Genomic DNA, 22,462 nt, shown 5'->3' on the forward strand with positions numbered 1-22,462 from the left:
TATTTACGCAATACGATTTAACCAGCGCGCCTTGGTTTTCTTCTTATTGTTTAATCGGTTTACACAAAGCAAATTTGTTATCTATTCAAATGGTCACATGCGTCAATATTGTTGACCTAATAACTGAAGGATGTTACTGTTTGAATACAAACAAAAACGCCCGAATAAACACTCCCAGAAAATCAATGAGCCAATACAAAACAATGTGTTTCCCAGAAGACATTCTTTAGAAGAGGAAAAAATTAATCCACTCCCAAATCTACGAGGTATTGTTAACATTAAAGAACAATTAAGAACAACGATTTAACGGTTGTCATACAGTACATTTGTAAGTGAAAATCAGGGGAGTCATTGTTTGTACTCTTCCATTAACAACTATAAAAAATTTTGGAAGAGATCCATATCTCGATAGCAAAGACTACATACCGCTAATGCAACACCCAGATGCTTATATGATGATTATCTCTTTTTATTCCAACTCGTGTAAGGGGAAATTTTATTTTCATTCCAGTGAATTGTTTTTATAGGTAATACGAAGCAGTTGGTTTGGCGTCATTGGCGTGTGAAACTTGATAGCGACAACAAAGAAACATGTACATCAGAAAGGCAAATAGTATTTCTAAAGTATCAGTGCATTAACATAATTTTATTCGTCAATATCTCATAAGTTACACTGTTATAAAAACAGCCACAAGCGACTCAAATAGATGAATCAGAGTGTTGTCTCAGGTTTGTTTGTCTTTTCCAGTGATGTCTGTCCCTTGAGTAACTTGGCCGTGAGTGGAAACTTAGAGAATCCCTTTAAGTCCAACTTTGGGGTCCCCTTCATCCTCTGAAAAAATGGTGTTTACTGGGAATCTTATTTCCCATGAGTTAAAAGAGTCCAATCACTGGATACTTTGGCCTTCAGCTACAAAACATTGCTTTGAATGACTAGAATGTCCAAGTTTTCCGATCATGGTCTGGCCAGTCAATTCATCCAACGAAACGCTCCCACTCTGAACAAGGAATATTATTTTGCACAGGAAAAGCACAATAACTCTAAGGCAAATACAATAAATAGATGGTAATTTTGGCAAATATACATGAACTCTTTTCAGAGTAAGTAAATGTAGCAACCAGTGCCTCATAAAAGCTTCACATAAAGCAAAACAACAAATCAACCTTAATGATCAGAAGGTTGCTTTTTCAATTGACCAGTTTTGATAAAGCATTTTGACATTTAAACAAAATAAGTGAAATTGTAGAGCTACCAAATAGTTTTTACTCTTAAATGTTTTATTCTCAGTGTTTGGTTAAAACACACCAGAGGTCTGAGACCAATCCTGTTGTGATGATAATATTTGGTGGGAGACCATTGCTTCTTTTATAGCATGTTTTGCAACCGCAAATAAAGACAATGACTACAATGCTTTGGTATGGCATTCACACCACCGACCATGTTGGTTTAGTCATAAAAAATCATTGGGACGATGCCAAGGTTATGAGGAACAGAAAGGACTAAAAATAGAGCAACATTCATCAAAGCCTTTGATTAGTTTATGCTGGAATTAATTAAAAGCCCCTCATGTCTTTTATGAGCCCAAGGGACAAGAGTGTAAATGTCCTAAGATTTCCTTGCTGATAGTCTGCTCATAAGAACCCTTGATTTGTCTTTTGTCAAAAACAGCATGAACCAGATGAATTAGTAGATACAGATAAAAATAACACTGACATAAAGGAAGCTTTAACAAAGAAATGCCGCTTTCTTGGGTACAAATCATTCAGAAAACTAAATCTGACTCTGCACCAAAGAGAAAAATAATTAACAAAACAAAATGAATAACAACATATCGTTAAATAAAGAGTCTTTTGGTGGACACTTAAGTAGAGCACAAGTCCGGACATCGTGATAATCCATGGTCACATGCTAACTGCGAACATACTCGCAACGCCATATGGGCCAAAAATGATCCAGATCAAAATTAGATCGAGTTTTGAGTTTTTCATTTGGAAATCAAACCAATCAACTACTACAAAATCTACCACAATCCCACCTGGCCAATTATTTTGTTTAACTTGAGTTCAATGGCAACTGATAACAGCTTGCGAGTGTGAAAGCACCCAAAATATTTTAACTTTTGCTGCATTGCCGGAATGTGTGCAGATCAAATGATCATCACATACAAACTCTCAAAACTTTTGAAAATTTCTTCAAATGTACAGTGATGCTCCAAGAAAGTCTTTTATTCAGAGTTCATTTCTCTTCCACAATAGTTCAGCTCCTGCCTTTCTTTCTAGGCCAGGTTGTCACTTCGCTTGCTGCACCAAACCACCAGTGCAATCATGGCCAAAGTGAGGAAAACGGGGATCAGGATGAGGATGGTGAGCGTGTCGTCCGGGGGATCGACCCATACCACTTGCTCCAAAGTGCAGTTGGAGAAAAAGTGCCTGTGGATGCGGATGATGTAGCTCTCCACCAGTGGATTTGGCCAGTAGCAGTGGACGAAGATAGATTTGGTCTCTGTGCAGAGGGTGAAGGTATGGTACTCACTGAGGACAACATGAGACAGAAAAGGAAAAGGATGAGAAGAAAGTCATCCCTTGGATGACAACATTGCTTGCTTCATTGTGTCTCCCGTTTAGGGTAAGTCATTTGTTTCATTCTTTGGCCATTCACTAACTAATTTACTGCCCTAGGTGGACAACCCTCTCGCCCCAACATACAAACAACAGAATATGTAAGGTATAATATTTATGTTATCAATACAGGGTTACATACAAACATTAAGTATTCTTTCATATAGTATCATTTTAACCCAAAAAAAATATTTTGACCCAATTGAGAAACACAAAGGTGACAATGGATAAACACCAATGTAAAATCCACAAAACCTAAACCACACAATTCATGTTTAAAAAAAAATGCATAAATTAACATAATATGAATTCATGTATTAGTTGTCTTTTTTCGACTTGGCATTATATTGTTTTCTGGTCATCATTATTACAAATTCTATTTTATTCATTCATTCTTCTTCCGTGTCTCGCATCATAAAGCTTGTGGCAGTTGCTGGAGCAAGACTACGCTCTAGACTGGTCGCCAGTCAGCCATAGAGCACACAGGAAGACAGACAATCATTCACATTCAAATTAATACTGCCGCCAATGGGATTTGAGTCTGTCTGCCTACACCGAAGTCAGAACCACTACACCACCAGGTGGGTCCAATTTTGTTTCAGTGGACCAAAAATGCAATATATATGTATATATACTCACTCCACCTTCCAGTAGATGGTTTTCATTATTAGTTTTATTTGGAAATGAGAGATATTAGTCCAGACAAATGATAATTGAGGGTTGGGCTCTTGTACGCCCACAAAAGTGTGCCCCATGCATTCTCCCTGATTGTGTCTTTTCGCACTCTGAAACCTATTGTTTTTTTAAATGCTGTTTTTATCTCTTATTTTGAACCCGAGATTACACTTTCTCCCCTGCCATACTTATTTAATTTTCTGGATTTTAATTCATTATTATTGCACATACAGCATTAAAAAACAGGTTCATGTAATGATAATACTATGAACTCAATGACTTCAACATGAAATTTTCTGAGATAAGACACCAGTGATTTAGAGACTGGTATTGCGCGCATCAGACTTTGAGAAAGAAATCTATCATTGTGACATTTTGGGATGTATTGCCTTTTGCTCACATTTTGGCGCTGCAATCCCATTTTGTTGCAACGGGCTTCCAGAGGGATTCATGAAGGCTTTGAATAGAACTGTAACAAATCTGTAAAACCAGCCCCAATCCCTCTTTCTCTGTCCGGAATGGCCAAAACGTCAGGCAATTTTTTTGTTAAGCCGGGAATTTAGCAACACTATGTTTTTTAATTTACTCCACGTGTGAGGAGTAAAAGATGTATGCAGTGATGTCACCATGTAGAAGTACATTTACAGGAAGGCTGTTGATACATAATGAAGCAATTATAGACGATAAACACTGCAGCCCTTCTCAATCTCAACAGTATTTAATTAATGAATCACATTTTATTGCAATTCCTTCATTGCGTTATATTACCCCTTTCACACATGTTAATTATATATTTAATTAATATTTTCATTATATATTTTATTAATATTTAAAGGATACATTTTATATATTTTATTTATATTTAAATGCTACATTTTAGATTTTTTTTTCTTCATAATTGTTTTTAGTATATATATTTTATTTGATTGTACATATGGGATTGGGGTCTTGGAGTTGCAGCCCAGCGTGCAAGTATGGGTCACAGGACAATATTTCCGGTCCAGATTTGAAAAAAATCTATCAATAATTTATTGTAAAGTCCCTTTTGGGTAGAACAAATCAATTATTTAAATAGTAATAAATAATGAAGAATAAAACAAAATAAAATAAATTAAAAAAATCAATGAGCATTAAGAAGATATTTAGAAATAAAATAAATAAAGCAAAATAAAATAGGAAAAAGGAAGAAGAAATACAAGGCTATGGGAATTTTATTGGATTAACATCCAATCCATTTTATTTCGGAGGGACTGGAAGTGATCGAATGAATTACGTCTAATACCCAATTCTTGCTTATGTTAATAGCTGGCTTACATATTTCTTTATGATTAATAACGCCATAATTTTCTCCAAAAGAAAAACTACTACAAGGCCTACATGGCCTCAAATAAATGAGCCGTCACATCTTATCACCCACCATGATCCAAATTCATGTGTGCCCTCTGACGTCAAACCGTCGCTATTGTTTTGAAGGCACTTTACTTAACCACTTCTAATTTAATTAACTCTGCTGCCTGTAGGTGATGTATTTTATGTGCGTGTCTGGCATGTGTTGTGTATAGATGTACTTATATTCACGAGGGCCGCCAGATGCCATCGATAAGAGAAGTGTTTTTCTTCCTGTCAAATCGGAACTCAGAATTGGTGTGTAAACAAAGTGATATTTATCAGATTTTAATGCACTAGTGTGATGAGAAAGTAAATACAATAACAGGCTGTACTGAAATTTGGTAAGTGTAGACGTTTATTAAATGATAAGGGTTGTCTTTAGATTGGAATATGCAACATATTAGTGCCGTTTCCATTCTTTTGAGTATAACAATATGAATGTTTAACCCAACTCCAGAAGCCAAAGCACTTGATTTGGTTCATGTTTGAGTGCAACATCACACATGTAGTGTGTTGAAAGTCACTGGTCGGTATGTCTGTGTAACACATTTCGACGTCAAATATTCAGTATGCCCTTTAGCTTGCGCTTCCACTTCCATCAAATATATAACATGGAAGTGAAACCGCAGAGGTTGAACATAGTTCATTCTCAAATCCTCGTTGACCTTAAAAGATGGAGAAAAATCTGCTGAATACATTTTCTTGTTGTTCATGAATACTTGATTAACAGGCTGGCAATTTTAACGTCAAAGTATACCAAGCTTAAATGTCACCTGTATGTAAAAATGTTGTCAAGGAATAATTGAATTTAAAAAAACAACAACAACAAAGGTGATTTTTGAGTTTTTTTAAGTCTTTAACTAAACAAAACTTGTGAAATGATTAAGTTCACATTTAGTGGCATTGTATGATTACCCTAAAGTTATCATATAAAGTTATATTAGTGGCTCCCAGAAAATAACTGTCGAATTCCATTTGGTCATGACCAGTGCCAGACATCTTTACATTATCTACAGTCCGGATAAGCCGGCACCACAGCTCCTCAAGACATCCTGCTCCTGTAATTTGAAGCCCCTGAGTGCCACAGATCAATTCTAACATCATGTTTGATTCCCATAAATGCAGGGAAAACATGGAATCTCACCGCACGCCATCCAATTCCAGGCTGAAAAACTTCCGAACATTATCGGAGATGTTTGTGCAGCCGCAGAGCCGCGGGGAAGCTTGACACATTTGTCAAACAGAACGAGGCTCTGTGGGGGTCACTGCTCTTTAAACATGAGGTTCTTTACTCCCAAAGCCCAATCCCCTCTCAGCGTCTTGCTTCCCTTGTTTGTGTCTATCTCTCTATTTGCTTTCGTGCTGATGCTCTTTGCTGTGTGAGCTCGCGTGCGTCTTCACTAAATTGAAATTGGAAAGCGTCTCAGCATGGGTCGATGCTCTTGTGATTTGGTTCCTGTTTCCGTTCTCTAATTGCAAATGAATAAGTCGGTATGTCATTCCCCTGAGCGAGGGCATCATTGTTTTAAACTAAAGTGATGCAAGAGCGTGTTTCCTGTGTCAAGTCCGCTGGAAATTAGAAGGAGAAAGTCAGGGGGGACTTTAAAATAATAAAGACTTGGACTATGTTCAAAACTTGCACTATCCCACGACTGCTGAGGTCAATTTATGGCTTGTTCGAGACAAATCCTGATATGTCGAGTTTGTATAACACGTTAATGTGATGTATCATTATGCCTTCTATTTTCCCTGCCCGGGAACACCCGTCAACACCAAAATAGACATTGAGATATCTTAATAAACACATTATTGGAGTGTATTAGAAATAGCAATGTCCAAGAGTTGATTATGGGATAGAAATTTGGGCCAGATCACATCATTTTCAGATGATCAGGAAAAAAATCATATAGAAAAAAAATATCAGTTTTTTTAAATGTCATATCTAGTTGTCAATTGATCATAGCACCTTTTTTTTCTTATATAGATTTAGTCACAACAATCAGGCATTTAAACGTAAATTGTTCGCAATCTTATTCTGTGCTGCACGACTGACTTGCAAAAAATATATATTTTTTCCTTCTTAAACATTTACAAGATACCGGATCAGGCCTCGGTTTAAATCCACAAATCAGGTGACTCAGACTAGACTCACATCCAAAAATATGCAACATCCCTACTTGGAAAACAGATTGGAATTAACGTCATATGACATTGAAAGTATGTATGGTAAAATCCGTGTTTCTTCTATCTCTGAAAAGCTGTCTTTCTGACAGCCCGTCTTGGCTGATGTATTCCTCACCATATTTTCAGATGCATACGAGCATGCCTGAAGCCAAACAGCTGTTTTAAAAATCAAAACACTCTTAGGCAACAAACTTAAAAAGTCTCATTTTAGCTGTCGAGTTGAGGTGGCATGTGAACTGTCAGTCAATTTCCTTCTGGATCTACTCCCTCAGATGAGTGCTTAATCACCCACCATTACACCCCAAGTTAGTCCTTATCTTTCTCCACTTTTAGTTCGCAGTCACAGGCATGTGGAGTTCAAAGGTTGCCCCACAACTATCAAACTCAAGGCCCAGAGGTCAAAGGTGACCCACCCCATTATTTTGATTGGCCCATAAAAACAAATCATGTGCATCAGTTTCAAGTTTCCTCGAGTCAAATTTATGACTTTGAAAGACTTTGTCAAAACACTGACCGCAGTGTAACTTTGGCAAAAACATTGTAATGATTGTTTCAATGTTATTCATTAAAATTAACTCATGGACGGAAATAGATGTCCAATCCATTTTGACTTCAGGGAAGGGCAGCAAACAAATGACTCATCCTTAAATGTCTTCCCAGTTCTTATGGATTTTATGCCTATTACAGTGAATGACAGTAAATGAATTCAAAATCAAAATAGTTTTAAATAATTTAAAATCAGGATTCGTTCAATTTGTTGCTTGTGTAATAATATCAGCCAAGTGACGGAAAACAACAATGAGCAGGCCCTCAACAAAAAGTATTTTGACACCTTGGGGATTAGTGGAGAAATGAACCGCAACTTTAGTGATAGTTTTTTTTTTTTTAGGTGGATGTAAACATATTTACTGTGAAGTAATACCCGATAAAGTGAGTGAGGTTACACCAGTGCTGAGAGTCGATGTGAGCCATGTCACGCTTGAAGTCTTCACCACAGATCTCCACTTCCCACTCCAAGCGTGACTCATTGCAGGGTTTTGGTCGAGCTGAAGTGGGTTCAACGCTGAAACTCTCATTAACTATAAAGTAGAAATGACAACATTAAGAAATTCAATGCATTGCTCAATTGAAAGGCTACTGAAAATTTGGATTAAATATATTGATTACCTGTCAATCCTCCCGCCATCCAAGCATTGACTGCAAAACATAAAAAGAAAAAATGTAAAGCTTCTGGTAAATAAATTTAAAAAAATACATGGATATAAAACTCATATCCCTGATTTACATGGGCATGTTTCCTTAACCTTTAACCTTGAATTGTTTCATCCTTTTATCCCTCACGTCTCTAGGTCATTGTGTTTGCGTGACAGCTATTGCTTTTAGAGTGTTGTCCCCCGCCTTTGACCCAGAGTCAGCTGGGATATGCTCCAGCGCACCACCACTCTACCCTGCATGTTTTTGGAATGTAGGAGGAAATCAGAGTACCCGGAGAAAACCCACGCCATCCCCGGGAGAATATTCTAAAACCGCAACGTGAGGACCCACATGGGTCAAACCCTCGACCCCAGAACTATGAGGCGGGAGAGCAGGGCGGGGTTCGAGCAGCCACCCCCTCTGCAAGCCCCAGGCGCCGACCGCCACTGCATGAATGAAATCGAGTCCATGCCTGTCCGCACCGAAGTCGGACGAATGCAGCACAACAGAATTCAGACGGCTGCGATATATTATTAATTGTCATTAAAATGTTATTGCTCATCAACAATATCCATAAATCATTGCAGTTATAAAAACTAAATTAATAAATTATTTAAATCTTAAGGTCCATCCTTACACAGATTAAAACGTGTTACTAAAAAGTCTGCAAAAAGAATTGTGACTATGTAATATTTTAAGAAATATTTTTGCACAAATACTTTCTATGTATTAACTGTGTATTTATTTCCAATTTTCAAACAGTTCCTTTCAATGTTTCGGACCGACCTGGATTTGAACCTAAGACCCCAGAGCTGTGAGGCCGGTGTGCTAACCACACAATCCACCGTGCAACTTTCCCAATGGAAAAATGTATACAAACTACCTCAAGGATATACGGGAAATATACGGTAGGTCAGATTTGTGCAAATTATAGTGCCCTTTATTAAGATGTTTTATGTATGGATATTTATAATTAAATGTTATGGCTAGATCATTTATGGGTTGTAAAAATACAGCTAGTGATGGCATGTGTGATACTGGTGTGTAGCCATAGCAAGTACTTCTGGTATTGTTCACATTGGTCCTCAGTGTGCTCAGGTAGTTTGTCTGTATACCCAGATATATGAAAAATTAGAGGGGACATTGGTCCTTTGGTGTTAGAAAAAAATCATTTTACCCTTCTATTATAGTAAACCCCTTTTAACTATAATTACTCAATTTAGTATACATTGGCCCAGTCCATGTTGTTATAATCTGCAAATGAGTTTAGTTTTTTTCCCTCTGTGTTTCATTGTTTTTGTCCATCTAATTAGCTCATTAGTTTCTTCTATTTTTCGTGAGTCGTCACAAATCTGATTCATCAGCTTTTTTTCTCAGTTTCTTGTGTGCCAATTATCTTATTATGTTGAGCATGTATTTAAGCTCGACGCAGTCTTTGTTATTTTATGTCGTCGTTCACCTATGCCTTATCCTTGCCTTTTTAATTGTATTTTTTTCATTCAACACATTGTCTTTTAATTAGACCATCTGTTTTCGAATAGGCTATTTGCTATAGGTTGATAGCTATAATTACTAATACGGTTTCAACTACACAATTTTTAAACTGAAAAATTATTTCCTAGTTTTCATTCATTTGTTAACATAAAAACAATATTTCTCAGTATATTGAAATTTGCCCTCTCTGTATTGGAACATATGCGATTGGTTGGCCACCGATTCAGGGTGTCCCCCACCTCTGACCCGAAGTCAGCGGGGATAGGCTCCAGCACCCCCCGTGACCCTAGTGAGGATTAAGCAGTTCATAAAATGAAGTAATGCATTGGATCATCTTGAAAAACGTCTTCTCTGTTGCAGACTTCATTTACTGAGAGCTCGCTTACAGAGAGATTTTTGGTAATGACAACACACTCAAGATTTAAGTGTTTTTTTTCCCACACTAGATTTGTGGCAGACACTTCAGGGAACCCACTGTTTGTATACAAACCATTATACTATCAGGTCTGTTGGACATTATCAGAGGATACCGGAGTAAAATCTTTGTCTCAAGAAATTAATTAACTTTGGCAGTGCTGAAGCAACCCCTCAGGCCTCCAACCTGTTCAAAACAGATAAACCTTGATGTTTGCCACCTAGTGCCAGCAAATTTTCTTTTACCTTTAATTGCTACTCACAAAAATCCTCTAGCATTTAGTGCAACAATATAACATTTTAATAAAAATAATGTTTATTCCCATGACACTATACCCAAATATTCCACATGCATGTGTTGATAATAAAACCAGCAAGAGTACCACAGAATATTTAAGGAAAAATCGCCTTCCTAAAACTGCCAGAGTAGCGTATTATTCGTGCTATTATGTGCACCCTCAATAAATTGCTTATATTAACATTTGTTTTGTATAAAAGACACACTGGATTAGAAAACTATGTTAGAAGTGGTGGTGGAGGTAGTAGTAGAAGTAGCAGTAATAATAGTAGAAGTAGTGGAAGTAGTAGTAGTAATAGAAGTAGAAGTAGTAGTAGTAATAGTAGTAGAAGTAGTAGTAGTGATAGTAATGGTAGAAGTAGTAGTAGTGATAGTAATGGTAGAAGTAGTAGTAGTAGTGATAGTAATGGTAGTAGTAGTGATAGTAGTAGGGGTTTGTGTTATACGTCCACCAGATGGAGCTGTAAATATTAGTAGGGGCTGTGTAATACATACAGTAGAACTAGATGAAGCTGTAGTAGTAGTAGTAGTAATAGGGTGTGTTATACTTCCTCTAGATGTAACTGTAGTTCTAGTTGTACATTGTTGTTATAGATCCACTACTAGATAGTGCTCAGGCATTAATAGTAGTACTAATAGGGTTGTTGTGTTATATACATCCACTAGATGAGCTGTAATAGTAGTTGTAGTAGTAACAGTTGGAGTGGTTACGGGTTGTGTTCTAAGTCAATTAGATAGAACTTAAGGGAATTTCATACAGTTATTGAGCAATATTGATACATATGTATATAATGCAGAGCGGATTATAAAACACACTGGCGGCTTTTCAGAAAAAGTATTTTGGTTAAGCTTTTTAGTGTGAAGAATATGGTAATATAAATTTTGTACATAATGCTCTGAACAAAGTCAAGTCCAATTTCTATATTTTAATTACTTCTAAGGATAACACAGCAGTGTTTGTTTAAATCACACATTGCATTAGACTGGCAGCCCGAATGAGAACTATTGAATCATGAAACCGAAGGGCTGTCAATTTTTATTATCGTATACCATTTGTCACAGTGTATTATTTTCTTGGTTTAAAATTACCACCCGATCTAGATGGTATGTGAATACAATGAATAAATCTTTGACATTTTTAGCGCCAAAGGACAGAAATTGCGATAATAAATCTTCTTCATGAGACAAAACTGGCCTGAGTAGCAAGTAAGCGTGTGTGAGTGATTTGCTCACTCAGTGAATCATGCCAGTTTGGGACTTATTGCAATTTGCTTCACTCACAGTTGAACAAACAGCCAAGTTCAGATTTGGATTGTAGCAGACCTTGCCAGAAGAGAGAATTTTACAGCAGTAGTATATCGTTCAAACCAGCCATTTCGAGGCCAATAAAACCCATAATTGGTGTGACAAATACAAATGACAGCACATTAGCATTCAACCGGAATCACATTTGTGCCCATTTGAGGTGTGCGACAGGAAGCAGGTGGAGGCCAGACAGCAAAACAGTGGTACTTCACCAGAGATGGATAACATGTTGATGCTGAGGCCAAAGAGAGTGTCAATCTTAAATAATATATTAAGACTCAAATGTGAAGCCGCATTCATAAATGAATCTGTGAAAATGGTGAAGGAAGGATGAGAAAGGGGCCTGTTTTGTTAGTGTGTTAATGTAGTAGTTCATTAACTATGACACTGTATATGGGCATCGTTAAAAAAAACTTTAAGAGAAAAGCTAAACTCCACTTTTAAATATAGCATCAGTAAGTGGGCTTGTTTTCACTCGGGTGAATAATCGACCATCATGTGACCTTTGTTTGCTTAGCAAGAGAAATGTGGAAAGGAAATGAGGAAATGGAAGATGAATTCATGTTGTAATTGTTCCTAAATATAACTGAAGCTGAGCCAAACAGGTGCTTCTTGTTTATCTGTCTAGGTTGTCAGCTAACTAATTAATTCAGAGATACTTTGTTTTGTTTTTTTATACTTTTGTTGCACTTCATTGTAGAAGTCCTTTATCAGGCGGTCAAACATATTAGCAAACTAAAGTGGAAGCCAAACCACCAGCTGTGGAGAAAGATAAAAATACAAAAACAAAGTGTCAAAAGTAACCATCTTGACTCTATTTATTTTATTTAAAAGTTTCCATCTTTTATTAGTTTCAACACAAGGATTAGCAAGTATGCAAAATGCATCCTGAAGAGGAAATTAAGAAGTCAATTAATGCTGAAGGCAACATTTTTAATGTAATTAGTTCATTAGGAAAGGAAGCAAAGACAGACGCTCACTAGACTTCCTGAATAGCTAAAACGTGTGTGCTCAGTAAATATTGAAAGCTAAAGATTGTTTTGACTCTCACTCAATGAAACAGAAAGGAAAATAATGCAACTAGAGTGTAAAAAGAACCCAGATAAACTAAGAGTAAAATGGGTGATTGCAAAATGTATAAGGAATTATTATTATTGTATTCATGTGAGTTAGTTTCTCAGAGGTTGCATGTAATGTCAGCATAACCTTTGCATAACGCCTTATTCAAAAAGAACATTTTGGTTTTTACAGGTGTAGAGTATGTGAGGATTTATCTTAACCATGAGCCTAAAAAAAAGGATAAGTAGTGAGGTAAAAAAAGCATGATTGTTGGATTAATACATGAGAGATTTTACCTCCTCCTATTCTGCCTAGTTCAGGTATGAAAGCTTCTCCAAAAAAGGACTTGAATAAAAGGTCTTTAGATAAAAAAAAAAAATCAAGCCTATTTTGAATTTGAATGAATTCTGATATAAATCTGCTAATGCAACATCAAAGAATGGATTAAAACAGTGTAACATTAAATATAATATATATATTAGATGTGTGCACTTTATAAATCTTTACTCTGTTATTTTCCTTCATGGTAGCTTTTTAAATACTCTTAATGTTTTAATCTATATAGTTATTTTTGAGATACTATGGTTGTATTAGAGAACTGTGATATTTCTTTTTAATATCTAAAACTTCCTACAATCTGTCACAGACTGGATATAGAGTAGTTATTCATTTGACTCAATTATAGGTTCAATTCCCAAACAATGAAATTGTGAATGATTCATTCCAATGCCCGCATTCCATTGGAAGAGAGCTGCTAGACTCCTGCCACCCAAAATAAGATAATCAGTAAAGAAATTAGGTTGATGGATGGAACCTTCTGTTAGAGTTGTATATTTACTCTGTTTTAGTTGCTGATGGTGCTTCTCCAAAATGCCAAATACGGAAGGAATCAGAATTAGAATAGGAAATTGAATGCTTCATATCACATCGAGCAGTGATTTCAATCAACAGTCCTTCTGGGTCCTTTTAGAGTTTTGTTTTTGAAGCTATGGAATCTAGGATACTCTTATTAAAGACAAATATCCTCAAAACATGATAGTTGGAGAGAAAAAATGCACTTGGATGAATTCATTTAGCACTCTTGACTTTTCAGTTCTCTCTGAATATACTTTTTTTGCACTGTTGACCATCTGCAGAGGAACAAAAGAGGAGATCAATGAAATTGCAAACCTCTGAATGAAGCGATTACTTGGTTTATAGGTTTGGGAAGTACAAGATTAGATCTTCACTTTCTGATTAGAAGCCAGATAGGCATTATTTGTGATATAGACTTCTTCATTGCTTTTATATAGAAACTAATTACAGGTTTTCAATTACTCAAACACATTTTTTGAATGTGTTTGAAGCCAGAGATCCTGAACAAAAAACCCAAACAAGTACTGGAACAGCATTTGAACCCAAGTGTCAAAGCTGCGAGGCAAACATGCTATCCACTAGTCCACTATGCTAACAGGAAATGTCTTCTTTCCGCATTTGTCACTAAATGTCTTGGTTCTCAAGGGAATAACAGCTGTTCCAACAAAGCCTAGAGGTCATCTGCTTAAGGTCACAGAGGCAGATTGCTGATGGTGGCTGATGTTTGAAAGAATTCCCTTCACGGCAGATGTAGGGAAACAAAGTTCTGGAGTTGAATGGATGTGAAAACAGAAAATAATTTCAAATTATATCAGCACGTCCTAGTTTTGGAAGGGCTCCTGTGAGTTAAGTATATTTATCAAATAAAAAAAACAATGAAAAAGTGTAATACAATTCAGATAAATGAGTCCCTCTTCCGGATAGAGCAGTGCCATGAGGAGATAAACTTATTGTAACAATTTGCAAATGCATCTTATTAAAGCCTTTATGTAACAGGCACTGATAGTGGGAAGAAGCGCATCTCATAATATGCCAGTTAGATTGACCCTACTATAAAATGCTAAGTACCTCATCAACATTCCATTGTGGGAAATCCAAATGAAAATGTTCGATGTTTGCAGTAATTTAAGCAAGCTCTGGATAATAGATATAGAGAAGCCATATGATTAAGACAGAGAAAATTCCCTGATTTAACAGACTGTGAATATTTTTGGTGTGGATGTAATGGATCGTGATTCTGACTCTCATTGGTTTTCTCGACCCAATTCCTCTGAAGTTCTGTACTATTTCACAAACAAGAAGCTCAAATACAGGCATTTTTTGTTTGTTATTTCATCAGAAAAGTCATTGGTCTATTTTCTACTAAATGCTCTTGACAGTATTAAGAGTTACAGATGTTCAAACTGTTGCCATACATGAAATTGAGGATCAAATATTTTCTTTTCCAGACCAACTCGCATAAAACATTTTCTTTAGCTGCTTCTTTAAAGAAACATCACTTAATCTTAATGAAGGACATTGTCCCCCCACGTTGTCTGTTTGTTAAGATGGAAAAGTCAAGCTGACACAGCTTGGCAAGTGACTCTACGGGAAGATCTACAACATTGCAGTAGAATAAAAGCATTATTGCTGTCACTTTAGTCAAAAATTAACATTTCATTATTAATCATGTATCTTCAAATATCTTAAAAACTGCTAAAATGTTACTGTTGACTGTGTGTGGTATGCACAAGAGAAAAATAACACATTACAACAATGTGGAGTCAAGCATCTAAAATCAATACAGATCTTGTAATTGTCAAGAAAAATATAGTTGACACCCACACTAAAATATGAGGAAAATTAAATCAACTCGAAATGTGAAAAGTAGCTCTGCAAAAACCTTCCTGCTGCCCCTCTATTTAGCTTCAATTATATTCGTTTTAATATACATTATTTAATTAGAATATGTCTGTTGTTTAGGGTGCACATTTTAAACTGCTAAGTAATTGGTTGGCCTTAGGGTGAAATTTCTGCTTAAATCATCTTACAGTATTTGTGTATTCATTTATTCCTTCATTTAACGAACCACTTCGTCGCGGGGGGTGCTAGAGCCTATCCCAGCTAACTGTAGGGGACCCCTAATTCGGTGGCCAGCCAATCGCGAGGCTCTAGAACAGGGGTGGCCAACCAATCAGAGACCAAGAGCCACATTTTTTACTGTGGTACCGCAAAGAGCCACATTTTTTACTGTGTTACCGCAAAGAGCCACATCATACACATACCTTTGCTCAGCCAGATTTATTGTAAATGTCACACACCAGCATAGTAATGACATAAATTGACTCCTACAGCACTAACAGCACAGGCCAGTCATTATCAACAATGAACATTGTGTGCACTGTCTCACACAGACAAACTCTCAGTTCAACCAAGTCCACAAACAAAAATATAATAATTTACAATAGCGTTTTTCTTTTGCTATGCATGTTACTTAGTGGGACTTCTGGCATAAAATCAGAGCCTATTTTTGCGCAACATTCGCTCCTTGTGAGCTGTCATTTATTATGAATGGCTTTTAAGTAGCGCGCCCACCACGTGGTGTACGCCTCACTCTCCTATTGGCTGCTCCCGGCTGAGCACTCTCGCTTTGGTCTGCCTCGCAGGGGGTGTGGCTTTTTCAGCCGACGCTCGATCTTTGGGATACTTTTTGTGTGCGCGACGCTGTTCATTGTCGCTTCTGGTTCACGGGAGCTCTCCCACTCTGTTAAAAACGTTTACTTAAATGACCTTGCTCCTACTGGGAAACTTTGAGGTATTTTCATCCCGAGCACATGCGCATTGGACGAAAATACCGTATTGAACTCAAGCGAAGCGCACACGCAAATAAAACACAAATACAAACTTTGATATGGACGTAAGAGCCGCATGAAACCGGGCAAAGAGCCGCATGCGGCTCGCGAGCCGCGGGTTGGCCACCCCTGCTCTAGAAGATGTACAACCCATACAAACTCACACTCATACCCAGGGGCAATTTAGAGTGCTCAATCAGTCGCGGGGAGAACATGCAAACTCCACACACTGCAGACCAACCTGGGATCGGACCCTTGAAACCCAGACTGCGAGCCCCCCCTGACCACTTTCATCTGGCCACTGGGGTTTTCATCTGTTAAAAAAGACTAAAAAGTACTTGAAGCTACTTTCCTTCCTCACTACCCAGTATAAATAGGTAACTCAAAATTAAATATTCATGATATTCTGTGGGAACACTGACGTTCATCTGTGACTCATTAACCCTTGATAATGAAAGCATACTCTTGACACGCAAACCTTTTTGATGTACCCTGCAATGTACAATGTAATGAAGGAAGGGCAGAACACATGGCCTTTGAGAAATTGAGCGCTAATGATTCAAACCCATCACATGTAACCCTTTTCTGCCATTGGAAACATTGTCAGCAAAGAAGAAGCACATGCAGTTGAAGGCACTCGTTTGGACTTTAGACACTGCAGGATAATAATGAGGAGGAACGAATCACATTATAATTAATTAGGCTTTTTTTTATAGGGAGCCTTACCGAGAGACAAAGTGACAAGAGGCTGGGGGAGTTGAGTTTCAGTTGTAATAATGATCTCAGACTTTTTTATGGGTCTAAACAGGGGAGCATTTTAGTTTAGGACACCCAAATTCTCAAGTTTATTCCAAGACCCAGGCATATTAATGGTTTGAGTTAGATTTTTTTAATAAGGTACAGCACATATTAATGAACATAGTCATATTCAGGCGGCCTGGCTCTGGGGTCATGGGTTCAAATCCAGATCGGTCCAGCTGTCTGGAGTTTGCATGTTCTGTCTGGGCCTACATGGGTTTTCTCCAGGTCCTCTGGTGTTCTCCCACATTCCAAAGACATGCATGGCAGGCTGATTGGACACCCTAAATTGCCCCACATGGCTGGCAACTGATACAGGGTGTCGCCCGCCTCTGGCCTGAAGTCAGCTGGGATAGGCTCCAGCACCCACCGCGACCCTAGTGAGGATAAAGTGGTTCAGACAATGAAAAATGAAATATTTATACTCATGTTGAAAAGTCCATTCTTTAGTCATTTAAACAGATCCAACTTTAATGTTTTTTAAGATGATTACATTAATTTTTCCTAGTGAGTTTGGTCACATCAGTTTTTTTGTCAGGATCATTTACTTATACTAATTGCAGTATACTGTGTGTAAACCATTAACCTCATTTAAAATTCAATGATTTCCACTATTAACCCCTTCTTTGCTTCGGAGCGAATATTTGCACATTTTCCTCATTCAACTTAAATGTATTAGGTTGCCATTTTCCACTCCAGTGCTTTTCCTTTCCGCGGGATTGTTTTGTAAATATATTTGTAATATTTTGGTAAATGACGATAGAGAGTAAAAGCAGTCTACATTTTTTACTAACTCGAAGAGAAACTAGTGTCAGCAAGACCTCGGTGTCAAATTTTGACACAAGCAAGAGGAGTAATGTGGAGAAAGTTCAAACCTCTTCCAGTCCATGAAATTTTCACAGACTCCTGAAAGATTAATCATGCACCTAAAAAGCTTTTTTTTCTACTAGATAGGATAGACATACACATTAATCTTCCTTATGTGGCTAATAAAAGATATTTGCATCTCTTTGAATAATCCCTATTTGTCCCATTAAATGGATGTAGACATATTCATTGCAGGAAGTTTACAGCAAAGAGACGGATTTTATGAGAACCTAATAAGGAACAGAACAAGCACAATGTTATGTAAAAAAATTTACTGTTTACGTGCAAAATGAGAGCGACCACATGGCCAATATGCCATTTCTCACATTGAGATAAGTCAAGCCAAAGTCAAAGTTGAAAGCCTTTATTGTCATTATACAGCAGCGTATAACCAAATTAGTGATGCTACTCCACAAAGTACGCGTTTCCGGGTAAAAACATAGATATGTTATTTAAAAAAAGCTTCAATAACATTCACAAATTTGTCTGGCAATGTGATGGTGGTGCCATATCGTTGTTTACAATGAACCAGTGTAATCATGGTAGGAGTCGAGCATCCTGAATACTGAGCTAAAAGCAGTTTTAGCGACTAGGAAGCTTTTTGAGTCTTATACCACCGATAATTAATACTAATTATATATATTACCAAATATATTATGAAGTGGAAGTTGGGTGCTAAATGTGGAAGGTGGATTTGTTCTTCAAATCTTCCAATCTTCATGGGAAACCAATGTCAAAGATGAAGCTATTGACTTGCCACCATTTTTTGTTAACTATATTGAGTTGAGAGACAGGGGCATCATTTATTCAAGTTTTCAACCTATCTGACAGAATATAATTACTTAGCCTCCATCTTTTGACCTCAATTCTGACGCATTTCCCACCATATTAAATATTACATATTGTTTCTGGTCACTAACCAACGCTAAAGAACACAGATTCCATTTGTTATAAGATTAACAATGTATGGAATCAGTGGGAATCTTTTCAATTTCGCTTTTCTCTTTTCTTGCTAAATCGAGAAAAGAGAGATAGCCACATGTTGGAAACTGTAGACAGCCAAAGTTTGGCAACAAAAAGGTACACTGTACCTCGTACACAATGTTACTTTCTCATGTCAGTGGCAGAGAAAAGGCCCAAGGCATGTTCCCTTGCTGAAAGTGAATGAGGAGCTATTTATTGGCCCGAGCAGATGCTTTGCCCTCAGTGGGACTCCTTTTTACTCTGTCGTGCAGATGGAGACCTCTTACTCAAGAAAAGTGTGGGCCTCAGCGTGAAAGCAACAAATTACAGTTGGATTCTCCAATTTTTTTCTCTTGAACGAACAGCTCTCAAACTTTCTTTTTCCCAACAGGGATCCTCGATGGGAAAATCTTCTAGTCTAGACATAATATGAGGAAATCCCTACTGCTGGTACATAGTTAACTGTGACACGATGCAACCATATGAAACTCCATGCGTTTTCCATTTGATCAGAAAGAGAGAGAAAAGACAAAGACAAATGGAAATGCAAGCATTATGTTTGAGTACTGCCGTGAGGGCCACAGCTGTCACATGGCTGAGATCCATGGGGAGGAGGTTCCAAGTGGAAGCCAAACAGACCACATCCTCTTGTCTACAATGAGTTTTTTAACCAGCAAAAAAAAAAAACCTTCCTCAAGTTTGTCGGAGCTCGTCTTCCCACAGCGAAGCACAATCTGACAGCAGCTACAAAGCCAATGCACAATGCTTGAAATTGGAATCCTGCAACTCGTCAAGCGTGGACATCACGTAATGCCGTCTGTGACGGGTAATGTGGCGCCAAGGCTTGACAGCAGCACAATCAGACCCTGATAGTCACACCGTGCTGGTGAGTGAACCAGACCCCCTCCAACCCCCTACCACCTCTTTATCACCATCAACCACTTCTGCTTTCCTCATAGCTCCCCCGAAACTTCTAAACACATTTAATTCTCTATTTAAGACAATTTACCTTCCAGAAAGGAGAAGTGACGTATGTTATGGTGATGTATCAAACATGCCTAAAATGTGCTCACTATCATGCCACCAATTTAAACCTTTTACGTACATGACTCGCAACATTTCCGCCAGATGAAACATACTTTCATACATGATTTAATCCTTTTAGCACCAGCTAATGAGCCAAATCCAGAAGGTCCCATTGGCCACGATATAGGTCAGTTCAGTCCATTGGGGCGTGATATGGTATAGTCCCACTTTGGGACTGGTCATGAAGTGGTGGTTTATGTTATATTTATTCATTTTACATCCCGCTTATCCTCACAAGGGTGCAGAGGGTGCAGGAGGCAGCCCCAGTCAACCAAAGGCACAAGGAGACAGACAAGCTTTTTTGCTCACATGCATAATTTGGGGAATTATTGCTTAATCAGCATACCTTGTACATTTTGGGGATTTGGGAGAAAATCAGGAAGAAGAGAAAAAACCCACATAACCCACAGAAGAAATTGCAAACACTACAAAGGAAGGTCCTCACCTGGGTTGAACCCTGCATCTCTGAACTGTGAGACCAACACACTAACCACTCAACCACGAGGCCACTATAATGATGCATGTTATTTCATGTCCTGAAGGCTAACTCATGATATATTTGATCCAAGCAGATCATTTTTATCCCAATATTTGGTCATGTAAAAATGGACTGTATGAAAATTATATTTGACAATTAACATTTGAACAAAATCTGAAATTAAGTGCAGCAGAAAACTAAAGAGAAATGTCGCACTGGAGTATACGTTGCTTGCTTGTTAATTTATATTAAACATAGAATATTAAAGTGAGAATAGTAAAATGGAGAACAACATGGGTAAATAAACCTCTGTTAACATATACATTTTTCTGAAAACTATAACCCAAAAAACATAACAGGGTGTTGGTGGTCAGAGAAGAAAAATAACATCATTTTTTTGTAATATTTTAGTCCTTTTTGGTCGAATTAAATTTTCACCATAATTAAATAGTTCAAGGGATGACCAGTGTGCTAAATTGTCATGGAAAATTATTCAATTTCATGTCATTGGTTCAAACCTCATTCATAGGCAACATATAGTAGAACCGCAAGCTTGACAACATTTTTCTAAATGACATCAGATGCAGCAACATTTATTTTTAATGTAAAATATTTTTATCAGTTGCATTCATTAGAGTCATATATTTTTGCATCGTTGCAATCCCCATAGCGCAAGTGTACTTTATACCTTATTAAATTCTGCAGGTGCAACTATATCATGAGACCTTTGAGTGTATAAAACATTTCATTGTATTAGTATGTACTGTAAAAGACTAGTACTCACCCAAAACCCCAACAATAAAAAGTTTCAGCACTGCAAACTCATTCCTATCCATCCCGCTGTGTGGGTCCAATTGGACTCCGAATGAAAGCTCAGCTGCAGCTCGATCAACATGTACATTTGAAGCGGACCATTTTTATCCCTAAAAGAAGCAAGCAAGTTCCATCATACTGCCAAGAGACTCGAAGGAACTGTCGAAAGACTTTGGATCCAAGAAGGGGGGCACACACAATAATACAAATACATAAAGATTCGCTGTGCGCAATGTCCGTGCGTCTTGGTGATGGTGATAGAGACTTGTCTGTGGTGAGGAGTCCGAGCTCAGCACCAGTCCTGCATCCCAAAGAGGAGGGGGAGTGAGAGGGGAGTGAGGGAGGAGGAGTATTATCCGACTACTCGTTTGGTCATCTATCTCTAATAAGTAGTAGTCAATTAGGTTTATGCTTATGTCATATAAACGGTTAATGTTGTTTTGTTTTCCCGTTGCTTTATTACTTACAGGTTTTATTTTGGTTACGCGTAAATACATCATCAATGATCTGATGCGAAGTCGCCGAAAAAATAACGTGACAACACTGCCCTCCTGTGGCCGTTTTGTGCAATACCTCTAATCTCCAGTGCGTCAGTTTCAAGTGCACTTAAAACGACTATGTACTATATTTTCTGACTACTAATGTTAAATTTGCCATTCTAATATCAAATTAAATCTTATTATAATGCAATATGCTACAAATACAGTACTATCTGACTTTAATAGCCATTTATAGTTGAGTGCAGAAGCAGCATATGTCATGTTTGTGCACATATATAATATCCAGTGCTATGGCAATGGATAAATATGTTAAAAAGGCAGTAGACATTTACTTACTAGAGGAGACAAAGCATGTAAGCCATATTTCAGTTTTAATATGTGTCCAGTTATTTTCAGATCTATTTTTCCCATCACATCTTTGATGTGTGGCCTATGTGTTTTTTATATTGTGATTTTATACTTTTGCTTCTTACATAGATGCCACACTATCCACATCTATTTTTACTTTTTCTTTCTATCTTGACAAACATTTTTTTATTTAACTTGTATTTTTTAATGGCAAACCATGTGATTTGAATTATATATGTTTATATTTGTCTCATCTCATTTTCTGAACCCCTTTATCCTCACTAGGGTCACA

The 22,462-nt window shown here is 37.4% G+C and overlaps 1 protein-coding gene across 1 annotated transcript; it reads right to left on the reverse strand.

Moving 5' to 3' along the window:
- Positions 1-613: 613 nt before the first annotated feature.
- LOC144209690 (receptor activity-modifying protein 3) lies at positions 614-21,628 on the reverse strand. The gene is made up of 4 exons (XM_077736141.1): positions 21,294-21,628; positions 8,035-8,064; positions 7,790-7,946; positions 614-2,532 (listed from the first exon to the last, which is right to left on the reverse strand). The coding sequence occupies exons 1-4, from the start codon at positions 21,343-21,345 to the stop codon at positions 2,277-2,279; spliced, it is 495 nt and encodes a 164-aa protein (XP_077592267.1). The 5' UTR covers positions 21,346-21,628; the 3' UTR covers positions 614-2,276.
- Positions 21,629-22,462: the final 834 nt, after the last annotated feature.

Source organism: Stigmatopora nigra, chromosome 16 (genome assembly GCF_051989575.1).
Source record: "Stigmatopora nigra isolate UIUO_SnigA chromosome 16, RoL_Snig_1.1, whole genome shotgun sequence".
NCBI lineage: Eukaryota > Metazoa > Chordata > Actinopteri > Syngnathiformes > Syngnathidae > Stigmatopora > Stigmatopora nigra.

What these genes read in the sequence shown, in the direction of transcription:
- LOC144209690 (XM_077736141.1), bottom strand. Translation starts at nt 21,345, where the DNA reads ATGGATAGGAATGAGTTTGCAGTGCTGAAACTTTTTATTGTTGGGGTT. An exon ending in GATGGCGGGAGGATTGACAG is followed by an intron (nt 7,947 to 8,034) that starts GTAATCAATATA and finishes TCTACTTTATAG; the next exon opens with TTAATGAGAGTTTCAGCGTT. An exon ending in AACCTCACTCACTTTATCGG is followed by an intron (nt 2,533 to 7,789) that starts GTATTACTTCAC and finishes TGTTGTCCTCAG; the next exon opens with TGAGTACCATACCTTCACCC.